At 40.9% G+C, this 20,104-nt stretch overlaps 1 protein-coding gene across 1 annotated transcript; it reads left to right on the forward strand.

Moving 5' to 3' along the window:
* Window positions 1–2,301: 2,301 nt before the first annotated feature.
* On the forward strand, window positions 2,302–18,824 carry LOC124619239 (odorant receptor Or2-like). Its single transcript, XM_047145480.1, has 4 exons — window positions 2,302–2,375; window positions 3,927–4,040; window positions 12,812–12,967; window positions 18,624–18,824. Exons 1-4 carry the CDS (start codon window positions 2,307–2,309, stop codon window positions 18,678–18,680), a joined length of 396 nt encoding a protein of 131 aa, XP_047001436.1. The 5' UTR covers window positions 2,302–2,306; the 3' UTR covers window positions 18,681–18,824.
* The last annotated feature ends 1,280 nt before the right edge of the window (window positions 18,825–20,104 follow it).

The following is a 20,104-nucleotide window of genomic DNA, read 5'->3' on the forward strand; positions in this document are numbered from 1 at the left end:
CTGTCAACTTCCATTGATGATGTGGGTGCCCATCAACCAGAGCTATCCCTGTGATTTGAGGTTGAGCAATATGTAGATGACTACGGTGACAAAAGAGTCTCTGTGCTTGCTGAAGAGAGAAAGGCAGGGTAGAGCACGGCTGGCAGCTGCCCCTACAACAGTGGGTGACGTTCAGCCAGGGCCAGGTGCATGATTTCAGGTTGTGCTGTGTTCAGCTGACGAAGGAGATGGAGCCTGGACTGGTCGAAGAGCCAGGGACTTGTTAGCCCGCAGCAGGTCACCAACTGCCACTACTGCCATGATTCCTCTTCAGGGTTATCTGATTCGAGGTTGTGATGTGTGCAGGTACCGGCGGAGATGCACTTGACATTCTGGTGCCTGGACCCGCTGATCAGCCATGCACTGAGCAGCGCAGATCAAGAGCCCCAGCTGCCGCTGCCCGTGTGGCTGCCTTTCAACCAGAGCGATCCATCCAACTACGGGTTCCTCTGGACGCTGGAGTCCTCCATGATAGTAAGCGGCGTGCAGCTCTCTCTCTTCATCGACGTCGTCTTCGTCACCCTCATCATAAGCGTCACGGCCGAGATACACGTCCTCAACAGCAACATTCAGAGTATGAGAAAGGCAACTACCCATGTAACTAGTCTACAGTCGATGACTACTGCATCTACGTTCGCTATAACGGCCCAAGATACTGCATCTAGCGACGAGTCGATAATCGTCCCAAATTCTACCAGAACTGAAGCTGGCTTGGCCAGTACTTCTACATCTGACTTCACTTCAAGATACTCCAAACAAGGAAAAAGTGTTGATGACGAAATGTACAGGCTGTTAGTAAAGAGCATCCAGCACCATCAACTCATTGTCGTGTAAGTACACATCAGGACATGATTTACACAATACGCCTTATCGTTTGTCAAAAACTATTGTTAATTCAGAATTTATTACTTGTAAAATGTCTCTTTAGAGAGAACTTCTTTCTTTACTAACAGATAAAACTGCTGATCTACGCATTTTCCACCGTAGGCAGTAACACCAAGTTAGTTTAGGTGTCAGTGGCAATACTCACAAGTTCTTTCCTGCAATAGTATTGACGTGAAAGTCAAATGATAAAGAACCTTTTTAACTCTGTAAAAACGTGAGTACATTTCAAACACCACCAACAGATACTAAACTTGTGAATCACGATACGTAGCTATATTAACTGTTCTCGAAACTGACATTCTGTCAAATATTACGCAGAATTCATTTCTTCGTTCATCAGTCTGAACTCATTCCCTTTTTCAAAACGGTAATTCGTTACTATATGGTAACTTACCGTGAATTCTGTTTATTTGAACTTGTACTATAAAACAAAAATCTCCAATCACACTGTTTCAAAAGGAGCATTTTTGACAGAGTTTAAGTACTTACTTTACCATTTTTGTTGGAAGCGAATCTGAATATCTGCAATTTGCTGGGAACGTTTAAGCCGTCTTTTATTATTTGGTCTCTTAAAAGAAATGTATATTTCAACCTGGTTCAAACCACGGTCATGAACAGTTCCAGGAGAAGCATAGGAATAAATTCCTGAATATGCAAGTTAAGCAAGTTGTCAACTTCGACATTAAAATGTGCCTTTAGAAGAGACAAAGTTTTCATCTTATGAGTAACAATGGTAAAAATCAACAACTAAGCGGAAGGGACACCGATATATGTTACATGTACTAACAGAATAAGCTAGTAAAAAGAGTTCTTTCTAATGCCTTTGATAAAGGGATTAATACCGCCTATTCTCAGTTTAAAACCAGATATATGGGGATTGTTATAGGCACGGTACTCTATAACAATCTCATTAACCTAATCAAAGAACTTAATTTAGGAAATAAGCCGAATAGCAATTGTTGAAAACTTCCCACAAATCTAAAATACGCTATAATTAACAAGAATGAGCTGAAAGTTGCTGAAGCCTTCAATGGTGAATATTTAAAAGGAGTTTTAGTTTATTTCCTTGTTGCGAATATTATTTTGTTATATGTTACATGTATGATTTTTGTTTTCGCTGTAGAAATTTTCTGTTTACATGATAGTTGACAATGATTTTTCTTTAAGATAAGTACATATAAACAAAGAGAATATTTCAAAAGAGTTGTTACACGTGAAAGGGAGGGGGAATCTACAAGGAAGATGGCAAATTTAGACAGACCATTCTTGATGCTGTGAGAGTTGTCCATTGTTTTGAGCTTCGATTGGCATTTATGCAGTGTGATAATCATTTCTTCATTTTTCTTTGCAGGTGTGTGAGCGAGTTAGAAAAGGCAGTAAGCATGGGAATATTTGCCGTTCTTTCTATAAACATTCTCAACTTATGTTCGCACATCTTCTCACTAGTAGTTGTAAGTACGATATTTAAGTGCCTGTATTGTGTTAATTGCCTGTAATATTCTATTGCTCATCGCTTATTACTTTAGTAACTGGATCGCACTTGTGCGCATGTCAACTTTAGTTCGCATTAACTTCAGCAGTACATACCGTCTCAATTCTGTCTGCATGATCCTCAGTACGGCAATTAGTGTTCAGCCAGTCGACGCCTCTCTCCCTAACTACCATCACCGACTACAAAGCCGATTCTTCTCCAGCTATAAAACTGACGACTGCTCCAGGAACCCTGTTTGCCTGCCGTGAAAGGAGCGCTAAAAATACAAACGTGTGCTTTTCATATGAGGGAAAGGGAGGCAAAGAAAGAAGAGTTTCAATTTCGTGCAACTTAAGAATAGCTATGAGCTCTGCTTGACCGAATCTAGCCTTTTAAACACATCAAGCTGAAACTGACTGCCAGAAATAATGTTGTGCACAAATTTCCCGGAACAAATAGTGGAATACAACCAGAAACTGTAGGATTTCCGTGGTAGTTTTGTGTTGTTCTACAGGCAAATACGAACTCAGTGTACGAGATTCAACCACACCAAATCAGAAGACATGGATTTCAGTGAGACGTTCCGTCTCATTACAGACTTTCTATGGCCAGCTCCTCTGGAGAGCCTATACTGACTCGCTGGAATCGCACCTCCTTGACATTCAACGAGAAGTATAAGCCAGAAAAAAATAGGAGCAAAACAACAGCGTCAGAGACTCGTCCTCTGTTTACGTATTAGAAAACACGTACATGACTGAACTCGAGAAGGTGCTTCCTTAACTGAGACACTCCTCATAGCACCACAACAGGAAATGAGACGGTGCGATAGAATACAGTATGTGGAAACATGCATGATATCTAAAGAAGGGTTGTCTCATGGAGTACCTGAAAGTCATTCGTCCGACTCCGTTCTGGGGCCACAAGGAGGAAACCATGACCAGGAATGGTGTCTCAGTGTTGGAGTCAGTGATCAGTGAATGTAAGTTTCAGCAGACCGTAAGCCACGTCTTGCAGTGTCGCCTTAGCAAAAGCTATGATCAGTGCACTTGAGGCCGCCAGGTTTTGGTCTGAAGGTCTGTAATGTATATATTTTGTCTGTAATGTATATATTTTGTTCTTAGTTAAGTTGCGTATGTTTGTTTTACATGTTGTGTGCTTGTGACACGATAAACAAATTAGCAATTACGAGTCTACAAAGTAAGTGACTTCAGTTGTGTCTGTCTTTACTTATTCGGAGGCTCTCATCTGTCGGTGAAAACTGATGATAAACGATACGCACAAGTCCCAAGAGGTAAGAAAGAGTACGAAAGACCAACACAAAACGTAACGAGTTATAAAGGGTGCAAGGCAGGAATGCTGTCTCTCTTTACTATTCAACCTGCACATCGAAGAAGCAAACTTTCAAATGTCATTGGTACATAGGAAATATCACTGTTGGGTTTCATCGGTGCTAAAACTTTTGCTGCATTTGCTACGTATTTAGTTTCTATGTGTTTGAGATACAGTCTTAGAGTAAACATGTGTCTCACAGATGCTGGAGACGGACGCCAGCATGTCTACTAAAATCAAAATGTTCCTCGCTGCTCCAGTCTTCATGTGTCAGAGTGGTTTGTACTGCCTTACTGGACAGGCGATTATTGACCAGGTGAGCTCTTGTAAGTAACTATTTCTAGTGTCGCTTTTTGCATTCAAAAAGAAGTAAGAAGTTAAACAGGATGCGTCTTGACACACGTCTTCTAATATCAACTAACATGCTATCTAAGTTTAATCGGAGCTAACCAACGCCGGCCGGAGTGGCCGAGCGGTTCTAGGCGCTACAGTCTGGAACCGCGCGACCGCTACGGTCCCAGGGTCGAATCCTGCCTCGGATATGGATGTGTGTGATGTCCTTACGTTAGTTAGGTTTAAGTAGTTCTAAGTTCTAGGGGACTGATGACCTCAGAAGTTAAGTCCCGTAGTGCTCAGAGCCATTTGATTTGATTTAGCTAAACAACCGATTAGTAACGCAGCTTCAAGAGGACATCAGAACAAATACTTTAAATTTAAGTAAAACATGAATAACAGCCTGTATCGTTCTTTAGAAAAGATTTGTGTTTTTGTTTATTTGTTTGCTAATGAATTTAAAATGCGTAATGTTAGTGTCGTGTAAATTTACTGTGTGATGTTTTGCTGAGCAAATGACTTAATCTGCAAAACTAATACGCATTTTTCGTAATGAAATCAATTCCTCTGAAATGTACCCAGTCTCTTGAGCACCGAGTTCTATGGCCCTGTGCAACAAACTGATAAAATTCCCTATGCAAATAAACAATGAAATAAATTTTCCTTAGCTCTAGAGTCGCAACGGATGTAATCTTAGTCTTCTGTTCTCTCCACAGTAGCCATAGAAAATATTCCATCTTCGCACAGTGAAGTGCAATGGCGGCCGTAAAATATCTTCATACAAATAATATCAGTAGATAGTGGTCGATAAATGAATAACCTTGCAAATGTTCAGTGAAAATACCGGATATTGACTCAGTGCCGTGCAATGCTGCCCGCATTGAAGCTGTTACAAACATTATCACTTTTCTAATTCTGGCACATCAATATTTTTCAGACTCTGATTGAAAAATGATTTCTTTAAACAAAACATTCATTGGGCTCAAACAAACACGACACGGAAGAGTATGAGATACTGATAAGGGGATGTCCTAAGACCAAATGCTTCAGTTTGAAAGTTGTATTCAAAATAAAGTTTCTTCTTCACAAAATCTGATATGAAACATTTTATATTACCTTCAAAATCAGTGAACTTCTCAACTGTTCTACAATTCTCACTTACTGTCGTAATTAAAAACACTTGGATTGGTACATGACAAAAAGTCTGACATCGTTTGACAAAATAGATTCAAAAATTTAGCTCCTCTGTATCAGGATTACAAAACACACAAAATTTTACAAATTGGGTATATCTAATCAACCTATACATTAAATCTGATGGGAAACACTTGGTTCCTACTTTCAAGAGTCAGCACTGTAAAAATTAGCGAAAGCCACATTGAGTTGCTGCATCATTACCTTACATATTTGTTTAGTTGCTTTACCTTTGAGTTACAGTATCATTCATCGCTTTATAAAAACTGTGTTATGGTGCGTCCGTAGACCAACACTTAATTCACACAGCTAGCCACTAGCTGTAAGTCTTACATCCTACCTATAACATAGTGCAACGGCAACTGTTGCTGCGCTCCGCGTGTCCCTTATTTGCAGTTGATTCTGCCACTCAGGCAACATCTTTGGTTCACTGGTGTCAAAAATACAATCTCTTCTACATATGACAATCGTTTCAGGTCATTTTTCAAGAATTATATTACAAAATCTGCCTCCACGTACAAGTGGATCCCTCAGAGGCCTTGAAAATAAACCAGTCTTCTGTATTGATTCATTGTCCCTCAAACACTCTAAAATGAACTACACAACTGCTGCTTATTGCTGCACGTTGTGCTTTTAACAGAAACAAAAAGTGTTTTGGTTTGTAACAGAGTTATTTCCATTCCACACACCGATTATTACGAATTGTGTAGGCGCTCATGAGATGGTTTTCCATTTCTTCCACAGATAGCGCACCACCGCCCTCTGTGCAGCTTATTTATTTATTTATTTTATTTATTTATTTATTTATTTATTGTTCCGTGGGACCACATTTAGGAGAAGTCTCCATGGTCATGGAATGAGTCAATACAAGAAATTATAACACGATTGTAGAAACAGATAAAATGAAATATAAGAAACATATTCAGGCGACAAGTCGTTAGTTTAAATAAAGAAAATCAAGAATGTAACACTGGGATTTGCTTAATTTTTTAGCTCTTCCAGGAGCTCCTCGACAGAATAGAAGGAGTGAGCCATGAGGAAACTCTTCAGTTTAGACTTAAAAGTGTTTGGGCTACTGCTAAGATTTTTGAGTTCTTGTGGTAGCTTATTGAAAATGGATGCAGCAGAATACTGCACTCCTCTCTGCACAAGAGTCAAGGAAGTGCATTCCACATGCAGATTTGATTTCTGCCTAGTATTAACTGAGTGAAAGCTGCTAACTGTTGGGAATAAGCTAATATTGCTAACAACAAACAACATTAAAGAAAATACATACTGTGAGGGCAATGTCAAAATTCCCAGACTATTGAATAGGGGTCGACAAGAGGTTTTCGAACTTACACCATACATAGCTCGAACAGCCCGTTTTTGAGCCAAAAATACCCTTTTTGAATCAGAAGAATTACCCCAAAAAATAATACCATATGACATAAGCGTATGAAAATATGCGAAGTATACTACTTTTCGTGTTGAAATGTCACTTATTTCAGATACTGTTCTAATGGTAAATAAAGCGGCATTTAGTTTCTGAACAAGATCCTGAACATGGGCTTTCCACAACAGCTTATTATCTATCCGTACGCCTAGGAACTTGAACTGTTCTGTCTCGCTTATAACATGCCCATTCTGTCTGATTAAAATCTCAGTTCTTGTTGAATTGTGGGTTAGAAACTGTAAAAACTGAGTCTTACTGTGATTTAGCATCAAATTATTTTCCACAAGCCACGAACTTATATCATGAACTACATTATTTGATAATGTTTCAATATTACACACAAGATCCTTCACTACCAAGGTGGTGTCATCAGCAAACAGAAATATTTTTGAATCACCTGTAATACTAGAAGGCATATCATTTACATAAATAAGAAACAGCAGTGGCCCCAGCACCGACCCTTGGGGAACGCCCCATTTAACAGTGCCCCGTTGGGACTGAACATCATTACCACTCTCAATATTGCGGAGGATTACCTTCTGCTTTCTGTTCTTAAAGGAAGAGGCGAACCAATTGTAAGCTACTCCCCTTACTCCATAATGTTCCAACTTCTGCAGTAATATTTTGTGGTCAACACAGTCAAAAGCCTTCGTTAAATCAAAGAAAACACCTAACGTTCGCAACCTTTTATTTAATCCGTCCAAAACCTCACAGAGAAAAGAGACTATAGCATTTTCAGTTGTTAAGCCATTTCTAAAACCAAACTGTACATTTGACAGCAAATTATGTGAATTTAAATGCTGCAGTAACCTTGTATATACAACCCTCTCGATAACTTTAGCAAACACCGATGGCATAGAAATAGGTCTGTAATTGTCAACATTATCCCTGTCTCCCTTTTTATAAAGTGGCTTCACTACCGAGTACTTTAATCGGTCAGGAAACCGACCACTCCTAAAGGAAAAGTTACAGATATGGCTAAGTACTGAGCTAACATACGTGGAACAATACTTCAGTCATATCCATGAGAGTTCTTGGTCATTAGTGATTTAATTATTAACTCAATCTCCCTCTTGTCAGTATCATGGAGGAGCATTTCAGGTAACAGTCTCGAAACACTTTTTTCTAAAAGCGCTATATGATTCCCTGTTGGGACTAGGTTTCTATTTAGTTCACCTGCTATATTCAGAAAGTGATTATTAAGTACTGTACATATATGCGACTTATCAGTAACATGGACATCCCCACTACGCACTGATTCTATATTCTCGACCTGTCTCTGCAGACCAGCCACTTCCTTTACGACTGACCATATGGTTTTAATTTTATCCTGAGACTTATTATTATTATTGTTATTATTATTAAGCATTACAATCCATGAAGGCTTTTTGCTGCAGAATGGACAATGTTGAACCACTTTGCTCTGTCTTTACAAGTAATTTGCCACTGTCTGTCATGTCCTAGTTTTCTGAGATCGTCTTGAATATTGTCCAAGTATCTCATGCGTGGGCGTCCAAGAGGTCGTCAACCCATAATTATCATAATGTATATGGAATTAGATCTATGAGGAAATTTTACAATGATAGATAGGGGGTCTGGATTAAAGTATGGAACCATCACGAGAAATCAATGCTTGCAAATAAATGGAGATTCTAGCCAAGCCTGCAGATTGCGCTGTGAATGTTGTCAATACGTTATAGGTGTTAGTCGTGATGAGAATAGTGTTCTGTGTAGCTGTAAGTGCAGTATGTCGGAGCCAAGTAATTTGGAGTGTGAGCAGATTGTTGGTGCTCCTATGATGAGGGCGTCCTTAACCATGGTAGCTCAATTATCTCGTGTTCCACGAGACACATAATCGAAGATTTGTATTGCGTACAGGGAAAGCGGAAAATAACCATCCACTAAGTCAAAACGCGGACGGAAGTGTGTGTTGAGAGATCGTCATGGACGTTCACTGAAGAGGATTGTCAAGAAAAATAAGACGACTGAAAACGTCACTGCAGAACTCGCGAAACGTGTCAGCATTAGAACAACACGAGCTGAGTTCCATAAGTTGGGGAGCTGCAATTCCAAAACCACTTATCATAAATGAAGACACCCATGACAGGAAAATGTGGTACCGAATTCATAGAACCTGGACTATGGAGCAATGCAAGACTGTCATTTGGTCGGATGATTCTTGTTGCTCGCTGTATTCAGCTTCTGTCCAAGTTTACATTCCAAGAGTGAAACCTGGCGGGGGTTCGGTAAGGTTTTGGACAACCACATCATGGTATTCCATGGCCCTATAGTTACCCTACAATGACGTACAGAGTGAGCACAAAGTCTTGCAATGATTATAACAATTTATTACAGAATAACTGCTTGACATAATAATTTACATCTGATGCCGTTACATAGGTTAGTGTTACTAGTTTTTCTAAGACCACTTAGGTTAGTGAACATCAACGTGTGCTCCCTTGGTAGCTCGAAGAATGTCGAGGCAGTATTCCAGTTCACGCCAGATGTTTCCTAACATGTGTTCTGTCACAGTAACCGCAGCAGCTTATAGCCTAGCCTTCAATTCGTCGACGTCAGCAGCTTGTGTGACGAAGACTCTTTCCTTGATACAGCCCCAGAAAAAAAAGTCAAGGTGCGTAATGTCTGGAGAGCGGGATGGCCAGGGTGTTGGACCGTTCCTTCCAATCTACCGATCCAAATGGGGGGTCTCCATCTTGCTGGAAAAGTATCCATGGTTGGTATTATTCTAACTGTGGGGCAATGAACTGATGCAAAACGTCTAAGTAAATGTTAGCGGTAATGGATTTTTCCGCAAAGAAAAACAGTCCAAAAACCTTGTTATGCACGAGGCCGTACCAAACGTTCACTTTTTCGCTTTCTCGCTGTAACTGTACAGTAGCATGTGAAGAATCTGAACCCCATATACGGACAATATGCCTATTTACCATTTCACTGAAATGATACGTGGATTCATCGGTAAAGCAAATGCGATTTAAGTAATCGTTAGCGCCATCAATCCTGTTGAGAGTCTCAGTTGCAAATTCAGCACGTATCAGCAAATTATTCGATTGCAAGGCCTGCACGATTTGCACTTGTAAGCATGCAACCTAAGCCTTTCATGAAGAATCTTCACCACACTTGCTTGCGGTATTTGAAGTTCACGTGATGCTTTACGAGTTGATTTAGAAGGATTCCGTTGAAACGATTGCGGAACAAGATCAACAGTTGCATCACTCACACGCGGCCTGCCACCTCGAGGACGATTTTCAACGCTGCCCATTTCGTTAAACTTTGCATACCATGGCTTTATTGATTTAACGTCAGGAGGGCTCCGTCCACAAGAAGCCCGAAATTTACGCTGAACACTGATGGGTGATTTCGTTTCGTGAAACCAAAGCACACATTGCGCTTTCTCCTGCTTCGACGGCATTTCGCCAGCAACTAACGTGACCTAACAGAGCGCGTCGGTGTTGTGGAGCACTGGTCACAACGACAAGAAACACTAACCTATGTAATGGCATCAAATGTAACTTATTATGTCAAACGGTTATTCTATAGTAGATTTTTATATTCAAGGCAAGACTTTGTGTTCACCCGGTACTACTGCCAAAAATTATGTGACCATTTTCTTCTGATCAGGTTTATTCCATAGTACAATGTTTGTTCCCGAACGATGCTGCGATCCAAGACCACTGGGCCCTTGTTCACATATCCCGCATTGTTCAGAGCTGCTTTTGTGGGCATGGTGATAAACTGTTGCCCCTCCCCTGGCCACCACAATTACCATATGTCAGTATTATTGACCCTTTGTGCTACACTTCGTAGAGAAGAGTACGTGAGCGCTATACACCTCCATCTTCGTTACCTGAACTTGTCACTATTTTCCAGAAATAATGGTATGGGAGTTCCTTGAATACTTTGCAGGATGCGTTTTCCATTCCGAGACGACTGCAAGCTGTTTTGAACTTCAGCACCGTATTAGATATGGTAATGTGTTTCTGGTGTTTCCGTATTTTTGTCTAATATCCAATTTTCCCTTGTCGCTTCAATATACATACATAAAATTATATCTGTATGAGGCCAGTAAAGTATCTGAAATTGTATCATTTCATATGTATAAGTACCTCCAAATGGGTTTCAGGCTGGATCCCTCATTTACGTTTGATGCTGAGATGCCAGTCCAGAACATGGAGAGCCTCGACAGTTCTGTTCCTGCCTAAGGGGGAATTTAAACTAGACTGAGTCGGCAGTGAGAATTTCAAGCGAGGAGGGAGGCGTGCCAGGGAAATTCGTGCAGTCGTGGTAACAGCTGTGCCAAGGCAGCTTAGTGGCTAACGCACCCGTCTCGTAAGCAAGGGACACGTGTTTGCTTCCCGCCCTTGGTACAAATTTTCACTCGCCGCTTCAATCTATACACATACACACGTCGCTACCCGGCGCGCAGGTCGCCCCGTGTGGCGTCGAATGCAATAAGACCTGCACCAAGGCGGCCCGAACCAACACCGACTCTAAGGTAGGCCTCGGCGCTTGTTCGTCACGTCACGTCAGCTAGGCACGGCGAACGCCAGGTCTGTTGCGGGCAGAAACGTCTGGGCGTGCTTATCACCATAAATCTACTTTTGGACAAAATGTTTGGTATTGTTTTGGATTCTGCACTTTTATTTAGATGAAAGATTTTCTTACTATCGTAAAGCTACAAATGAAGATCATTGTTCTGTATTACTGAATCCTCTCGAAACAAACGTAGATTAACTTGAGAAGATGCTTTGCCCATTGCAAGCTTCGGAAATTTTACATTCAAGTAACTATATTTACTTGATCCATTACGTTATCGAAACTTACCCCAACTCCCTTACAATTAACTCGCTTTATTTATTTATTTATTTATTTATTTTCGTTTGACATCGTCACTGGAAATGTGAACTAATTTACATGTGTAAATGTCCAACTGTTGCCAGTGATTAGATTACAGTCGTTTTCAACGAAAGGAATTCTAAACAGGAAACAAAATAGCTTCATACATCGAAAATACTGCTGAGCTTAAACTTTTTTAAACGTGCACATTAGAAAAGATAAGTATTCCCTCTTGCAACTGAAAGGAGAAACTATATAACACAAAAAATTTATTTGATAAAACAAGTATCTCTTTTGCCTTTTCTTCTGTCCCCCGCTCCCTTCCCTAACGTCTACAATCGCAAGATATTTCATTAACATTCAGTGCTCCTCACCCCATAGTCAACCAAGACACCTAAAGAAGAGCACCAACATGTTCACAGTTTCTTGTAAAAGCAACCCAGTACAAATGTAACTTCCTCAGATTTACAAATAAGGTAAAGAAGCACGAATTCTGTTGCTGCTAGACCAAGAAATTGTTTTTGTATGTCAATCCTTAAAACAGGTGGAAATTTAAGTTCAGGAGTACGCTATTTGTTAAGAAGAGTAATGAATTGCACAATTAATTGATTGCAGTAATCTCTCAGAACAACGTGTGTTGGTCAACTACCGCCAATAATTTCACATTTTCCTGTGTCAGACAGGGAGTTGCCACAATTATGAGTATGCCTGCAACAGACCTGGCGTTCGCCGTGCCTAGCTGACGTGACGTCACGAACAAGCGCCGAGGCCTTCCTCTGAGTTGGTGTTGCCCGAACTGCCCCGCAAGGGACCTCCCGGGCAATGACGCCAAACGCTCATTTCCACTGCATAAAATACTATCGCTTTTCTGTTTCCTGCAAACGTAGGCTTCCGCAGCCGTCGTCACAGTCAACAAAAATTCTTCTGAGTTTGGAACCGCTTTGTCAACTAAAAAATCCCGACGTTTTTGCGAATATTGCAAGAAGCCTTCCTCAGGGTGTATTCCTGTTTCTTCCGACACAGGTGCGCGAGAAGACCGAATATCGGTAAGCCTACTTATGGACTCTTACTTTTTATGTCACGTTACGTACCGCCACCCTCTTTCCGGAAGGCGTTTGTGGGATGAAGTGATGTATTCCTTGTTATTGTTTGTGTGTGATCTTGGATTGTGAACTGTAGACTCCTCGATTAATATTATTTGTCATTCAGAAGCAACATACCACCTGTCTGCTGGCTCCACGGTGTATAGCAGTGTGTCTGCCATGTTCCAGAGCGACCGGCTCGCCGACTCCGCTTACAGTTGCGGCTGGCCAGACGCCGACCGGCGGTTCAAGAGGTCCCTCCGGGTGTTGATGACGCGCGCCGAGCAACCCCTCTGCATCAGAGTGGGCAAGCTCATCGAGCTCTCCAGAGCCACCTTCCAGGAGGTCAATCACTATCTTTTACTAACACACAGTAGCAAACTATTCACTGTATAGGATGTCAAATCGAACTTCTTTCAGTGGTCTAATTTCCACGCCATCTTCAGGCCACATGACCGACGTGTAGGAATATAAAAACCTCAGTTTCGTTCAAAATAGGGGCCAGCATTCAAATACTGGTATCTGTAGATTTCTGAGTCGGCAGATGATGGTTGAAGTGACCGCTGTATCAAGCAGAAATCAACAGCGACCAGTATTTGAATGCTGGCCCCTACTTTGACCGGAACCGAGGTTGGAACCTTCCTACAAGTCAGTCAGGGGCCTGAATATGGCGCAGTAAATCGCCGAAATTGGTAACCAAATAAAATAAATTTGGAAATTAGACGCCATCCTGTACCGAACAGCCGAGTCCCGCAACCATCTCTAAAAAGATGGACATACAGAGACTATTCTCAGCATAGATCGCGACAGATTTAATCAGTGACTTTGGAACTCTGCCATTCGCTGAAGTGCTGGTTATTTCCAAAACACTAAGAGCTCATATACTTACTATGCATTTGTCCTCTTTTACTCTACTATATCGTGTAGGTTCATTCGTGGAGCAATATCCCTATGTCCTGAATTATTTGTTGGATGTACCGCACTCTTTGGCTTCCTTTACAGTTTTTACCCTATACAGCTACCTCTAGCACCTTGGAAGACTTTCCCTGATGTCATAACGTATGTTCTCTCATCTTGTCCCTTCTTCTAGTGGGTGTTTTCCATATATTCCTTTCCCCACCCATTCTGCGGAAACATGCTCATTCCTTATCTTAACAGTCCACTTAATTTTCGACATTCTTCTGTAGCACCAAATCTCAATTGCTTCGATTCTTTTCTGTCCCCATTTCCCGAAATTCCATGCTATTCTGCAATACAATTCTGAGCTCGAAACGTACATTCTCGGAAATTTCTTCCTGAAATTAATGTCTATCTTTGATACCAGTAGCCTTCTCTTGGCCAGGAATGCCCTTTTTGCCAGTGCTGATCTGTCTTTTATGTCCTCCTAGCTCCATTCAAGCCATGTTGATGCCAAGGTATCAGAATTCTGTAACTGCATCAATTTCGTAACCCCCAATTCTGATATCAAGTGTCTCGCTGCTCTCATTTCCGCTACTTCTAAATACTTTCTTCCTTCTTCGATTTACTCTCAATCCATATTTTGTACTCATTAGACTGTTCATTCCATTCAGCACATCCTATAATTCTTGTTCATTTTCACTGAGCGCAGCAATGTCATCAGCGAATCTCAACACTGATATCCTTTTACCTTGAATTTTAATCCCGTCATTGCTTCTTCGATGTAAGGACTGAACAGTATGGGCGAAAGACTACATTCCTGTCTCACACCCTTTTTAAATCCGTGCACTTACATCTTGGTCTTCCACTCTTAATGTTCCCTCTTGGTTCTTGCACATATTGTATATAGCTTACCTTATTTTTTCATGATTTCCAATATCTTGTCGAAAGCTTTTTCCGCACCGACAAATCCTATGAACGTGTCTTGATTTTCCCTCCGTTATCAACGCAATGCCTCTTTGCTGCCTTTACCTTTCCTAAAGCCAAACTGAACGTCATCTACCAGATACTGACTTTTATTTTCCATTCTTATTTACATTATTATTATCAGCAGCTTGGATGCATGACTTGTTAAGCTGATTTTGCGAAAATTCTCGCAGTTGTCGGCTCTTGCAAACGTGTAAATTGTGTGGATGATATTTCTCCGGAAGAAATGTGATGTTCGCCAAAATCATTCATTCTACATACTAACGTAAATCATCGTTTTGTTGCCGCTTGCCACAATGATTTTAGAAATTCCAATGGAATGTTAACTATCCGTTCTGCCTTATTTGATTTTAAGTCTTCCAAAGCTCTTCTAAATCCTGGTTCTAACAATGTATCCCCTGTCTCCACCCTATCGACTCCTGTCTCTTCTTCCATCACGTCATCGGATGAGTCCTCCCCCCCCCCCCCCCCCGTAGAAGCCATCACTTTACCTACACTACAAATTTACAAAGAATATTCATAGTCCATATAAGTTCGACCAGAGGTGACAGTTTACCACCTTCGTGGAGCCTATCAGCCTATTACCCACCTCGAAAGAGACTGGACATGATTTTGCAGTGCCTTACACGGTCCTGTCAAGTACAGATTTTTGCCCACAAGTCATCTGACTTGCCTGAAATGGGCCGCCATGACTTCCTCTTCAGTATAGTCCCTTCATCTCTTAAAACCAAAGTCCTCAAATATTTAAACATTTGAGCGTGGTCTAGAGATAGCGTCTTTGACTAGTAATAAAAACGGCGTGGTTCCCCAGTTCGAGTGAAGCCTCTGCTTAAATTCTAAAAAAAATGTCAACTACAATGGCAGACGAAGACTTCCGGCATAAGGAGTCACCCTCGTTCGTTTCGTCAAAATGGGTGGAGGGATGGACTGAGTTTCAGGACAACCTCTTTCTTTTGATGTGGGAAGTTGACCTTAAGAGACGGAAGAATCTGCAATGATTAACGGAGCGATGCTGCATAAGGCAATGGAAACCTTTACATTAAAGATGCATAAGGTATATCCACAAGACATATGGCCACTAACTGAAATAATGTCTTGATGATCTCTCCACTGGCAAAAGATTACGAATTAGTCCCCCTACTCAGATAATCGGAACGGGGCTACTAAGAGGGAGGTAGTTGTCAGAACAAGATTGAATTCACAAGAATACAGAATGCCTAATTTCATATGTTTGAACGTGGCACGGAAGCTAGAAAAACCAAAAACTCAGTCTTGATATATGGTAACGGGGGGGGGGGGGGGGGGGGGGGGTCAGTGAAGTGCAATGGAAGGATGAACAGGATTCTAGAATTCATTTCTTTTACTGCAGTATATGATCGCAAAAGAAAAGATGTCCTCCACAACTCTCACAATCTATTTCATTCAATAGTGACCATCTTTATAATTGTTCACATCATGTCTTAAAATAATAAAGCAAGAGTGGCATCGTCAAGAAATGCATCCATCTAGGCATCGTCGAATGTGGCTAACGATACGTCTACTCAACAAGATGCTTCTGCCAGCAGTGTGGCGTAGTTCGTTCCATATCGTTAATCGTACTCAAGGTCGCCTATTTCTTGATCATGCTATCGTGGTTTTATTATATGAAGATACATTGTATACAAACCTGAAGATAGTCACCACTGATCGAAATCGGTACTCCGAGGACAAAAAAGTATTTGCGATGGTAGACTGGAACGGAAAGGGATTCTACACCTCACGGAACATAGTTTTTATCCGCGATTATGTGGCAGCTTGTGATAACGATTTCTGCCCAGACGAACATCGTAACACAGAGATTACGAAATCAGATTTGGGATTGTAAGGAGTACCCAGTGACAAATTTAGACAGTGCTAACAATTTAGTAGTGATGAAGGGTACACCTAAGTCAAAAAGAATCGTCCGGAAAGATCAGTGTGGAAGCAAGTGGAATACGGAAGTACTGAGGAATCGTGACACGTTTGTCAAGTTCGCTAAGTACGTAGTTACTGCGATAATGAATACCAAGCATGTAGTTCAGCTGATGAGAGATGGACATCTCTAAAATAGGCAATCACCTACGATGGATACAAAGACATTGATACGTGGAAAGAAACAAGCAAGAATCCTTAGGTCAAACGATCGACGAAAGATAGAAGTACTAATATTTTAAGGGAATTCCGGGAGCATGGGAAAGAAAAGTCGTTTTGAAATGAAAGGAATAAGAAGTGCGGCAAAGTAAAGACCAAATCCCTGCAGGAAAAGGGAGAAGATTTCGAAGAAGAAATGGTAGATTGATAGACAAATTCGAAATGCAGAAATGTCCAGGCAACCTTTAGTGAAAAAACGAAGCGAGTCGACATTAAGAGTGCAATGCAAATTGCATTGCTACGAACACAAGAGAGGGATAGGAAGGCTGTAAAGAATACATTGAAGGTCTCTACCATGAGGATGGCTTGTCTTATGATGTCATAGAAAAAGAAAGGCAATCGATGTGTATGACACAGGGGATCCAGCATTACAGTTTAACAGAGCTTTCGAAGACCCAATAACCTGGAATTTCTAAGCTCACTGGATTAAGTGGCGACCGAGGTGGTGTGTTGAATGCACGAGACTGGAGACATACCTTAGGTCTTCTGGGAAAATAACATCCACACAGTAATAGAGATAGCACTGGCATACAAATGCGAGAACTTTCGCTCAATCAGATGAACTTCTGATGCATCCACGTTGCTGACAAGGATAATATGTAACTGATGATCTGTTAGATGACGATTATTTTGGCTTTTGGGAAGATAAAGCCAGCAGAGTCTCATTTCTGAGGTTGCGGTTCATAAAGAAGGGAAGACACATTTATAGGATTCGGCAGCCTATAAAAAGTGTTCGACAGTATAAAATGGCGCAAGATGTTCGAAATTATGAGAAAAGAAGGAGTTAACCATAGGAAAAGACGGGCAGTATAAAATACCTGTAGGAAACAAAAAAATGGAAGACAGGGAAAAGAATACTCGTAATAAGAAAGGTGTAAGGTAAGGATATTATCTTTCGCTCCAAATGTTAAATACATATGCATCGAAGAAGGAATAAGGGGAATTAAAGAAACGTTCAAGAGTGGGACTGTAATTCACAGTGAAAGGATGTCAGTGCTAAGATTTTCTATGAGACTGCTGTCCTAAGTTAGAGGAAGAATTACAGGATCCGGTGAGTTGGATCAAACTCTGAGTAGTGAGAATTTGCGTAGAGAGTAACCCAAAGAAATCAGAGTAACAAAGAGTGGTAGAAGTGTGGTTAACGATGAACTTAACATCAAAACAGGTGATCAAGAATTAGACAAAGTTGAAGAATTTTGCTATTTTTGGTAGCTAAATAATACATGAAGTGAAGCAAGGAGTATCACACGCAGACCTTAATGAAAGAGAATCGAAGCTTATGAGATGTAATGTTGAAAATTACTTGAACTGGTAAGATAAGAAACGTCACCTATTTTAGTGTAGTAGTCATGTGAAGCCTATTATGGCAGACGTAGTAAGTTTGTGCACTTGTTTTGAACCGTGTTTCTTAGATTTGCAGTTTTTTTTAAGATTTCTGCAGCACTCTCAAGTTGACTGAACAAACCATGAACATCAGTGCAGCTCTTCTTAGTATCTCGTCCATCTTTTTCGTTACAATTTCCCTTGACAAGGGTCCCAAGTAGACAAACAATACTCAAGAAATGTTCCAACTAACAGTTGCCCACCAACAGGTTTTGGATAGCCTACCTCCGAGTCGAGCCCCAGCAGTCTGGTTAGCGTTACCGACGTGGAATATGCAGTCTGGAGGACTCAGTAAACAATATACAGGAAACGGATTTGGGTACACTTTCTTAGATATTATGCAGAAACACGTAATCTTTACCTAAAATTTCGTTTTCCGTAGTTTTCCTACAGTATCAATAATTGTAACGTATGCAACAATGTCATGGGAAGAACTAGTACTGAAGAAGAAGCTTCGAGTCAGTTTGTCAGGCGCGAGCGTGAAGAGTATCAGCTTTTTACCACAAATGTTCATCTTTCTCTTAACTTATAATTAACAATGGATTGTTCTTTTATCTCTCTACAGCTGCTGAAGGGAACGTACCAACTGTTCAACTTGGTGTACCAGGTCCACACCAACTAGACAGGAATGCTCTGACACCATGGCTACCTCTCGATCTGTGGGTTACAACGACGGTTTGAAGATGGACGCAGCTGTGTCACAAGGATCACGGTTTCTCAAAGTGCTGGATCAGAACAACAGAACATTCATCTTACTTGCACTTAACACTTACCGCCAGTGATAAATTTAAGTTCGTATTGTTAAGCGTACACAAATTTAAACAAATTGTAATATTACTAAAACGATACAGTAGCTATAATTTTCTCTCTCTAGTTCAGAAAGTAAATGCTTGTGTATTGTTTATTACTTTAAGCTCGACATAAAATAATGCTGTATAGTGTGTAATAATATACATATTGACACCGCTAGGTTTGAGAACAAAGAATACTTTCATTCAGTCCACATTACCTTTTTTTCTCTGCGAAACATAAAAATCTGTTTGAATACTTTTTACAGAATGACAGAGACGGCAACTAAAATAAACAAAAAGCAGTCTTAACAATAATTTGTAACTAAATTCGTGTTCACATTGTCAAGTCTGTGGCAGAGTGTCACTCATCCTCTTCCATCCCGCCTCAGTAGGGGGCAGTCTCTTCTGCGATTCATGCAACGTGTAGAATTACTTGAATTTTGGTGGTTGGTTTTGTATTGGCTTTCGCTGTAACAGTTCGTTCACTACCTCAGCGCCAGTTTCTACAGCGGCAAGTTAAGTGTGGTATCTCTGGACTATGACAAAAATAAATTGACTATTGTATAATAAGGACGCAACTAGGCTTCAGTACCTACTAAGATGATAAGCGAGCTCTTCATGTCTACATCAGACCAGTGAATCAACTTCCGTGACCATATATAATCATCTGGAGGAACTTACATGCTACGATGACGATTTCTTACCATGAGACACGGTACACAGTCGCAGACACTTAGTTTAAAGAAATTTGTTACAACGTACTCACAAAAACAGAAACATTTTAGAATTAATAAAACAAATAAATATCAGACTGTCTACACATCTGATCCTAGATACACATTCATTTGTGCAAATGCGTTTCCTTAGTAACTTTACTGAGCCTCGGCTGTACGCAAGAACTCTCGTGGAGCACTTAGAACACGCCCTTCCTCTACCAAACTTGAGGCGAAAGGGAGGTCCTAACCAGAGGCGTCAGCCGGCTGGCGTCCGCATCACTGAACGATTTTTTACTTGAGCCAGGGGGCATTGGTTTAAATCAATGAGGATAGTTGAAAATTTGTGACGGACCGGGGTTCGAACTAGGCTCTCCTGTATAACAGATGCACTGACCACTGCACCTGACCACTGCGCCGTCAGGACACAGTGGACATCGTCACTGCACGAACTACCGCAGCGCACCTCCCGTGAAATCCGAATTCTCAAATTATGCCACACACTACTTATGTGGTGCCCCTTCCCAATTATCCTCATTACT

Source organism: Schistocerca americana, chromosome 6 (genome assembly GCF_021461395.2).
Source record: "Schistocerca americana isolate TAMUIC-IGC-003095 chromosome 6, iqSchAmer2.1, whole genome shotgun sequence".
In the NCBI taxonomy this organism is placed as follows: domain Eukaryota; kingdom Metazoa; phylum Arthropoda; class Insecta; order Orthoptera; family Acrididae; genus Schistocerca; species Schistocerca americana.

Bases quoted from the DNA above. Each gene is read 5' to 3' on its own strand.
- LOC124619239 (XM_047145480.1), top strand. From the start codon at position 2,307: ATGGGAATATTTGCCGTTCTTTCTATAAACATTCTCAACTTATGTTCG. The intron at 4,041-12,811 runs GTGAGCTCTTGT...GCCATGTTCCAG, and splicing joins GACAGGCGATTATTGACCAG to AGCGACCGGCTCGCCGACTC. The intron at 12,968-18,623 runs GTCAATCACTAT...ATCTCTCTACAG, and splicing joins CCAGAGCCACCTTCCAGGAG to CTGCTGAAGGGAACGTACCA.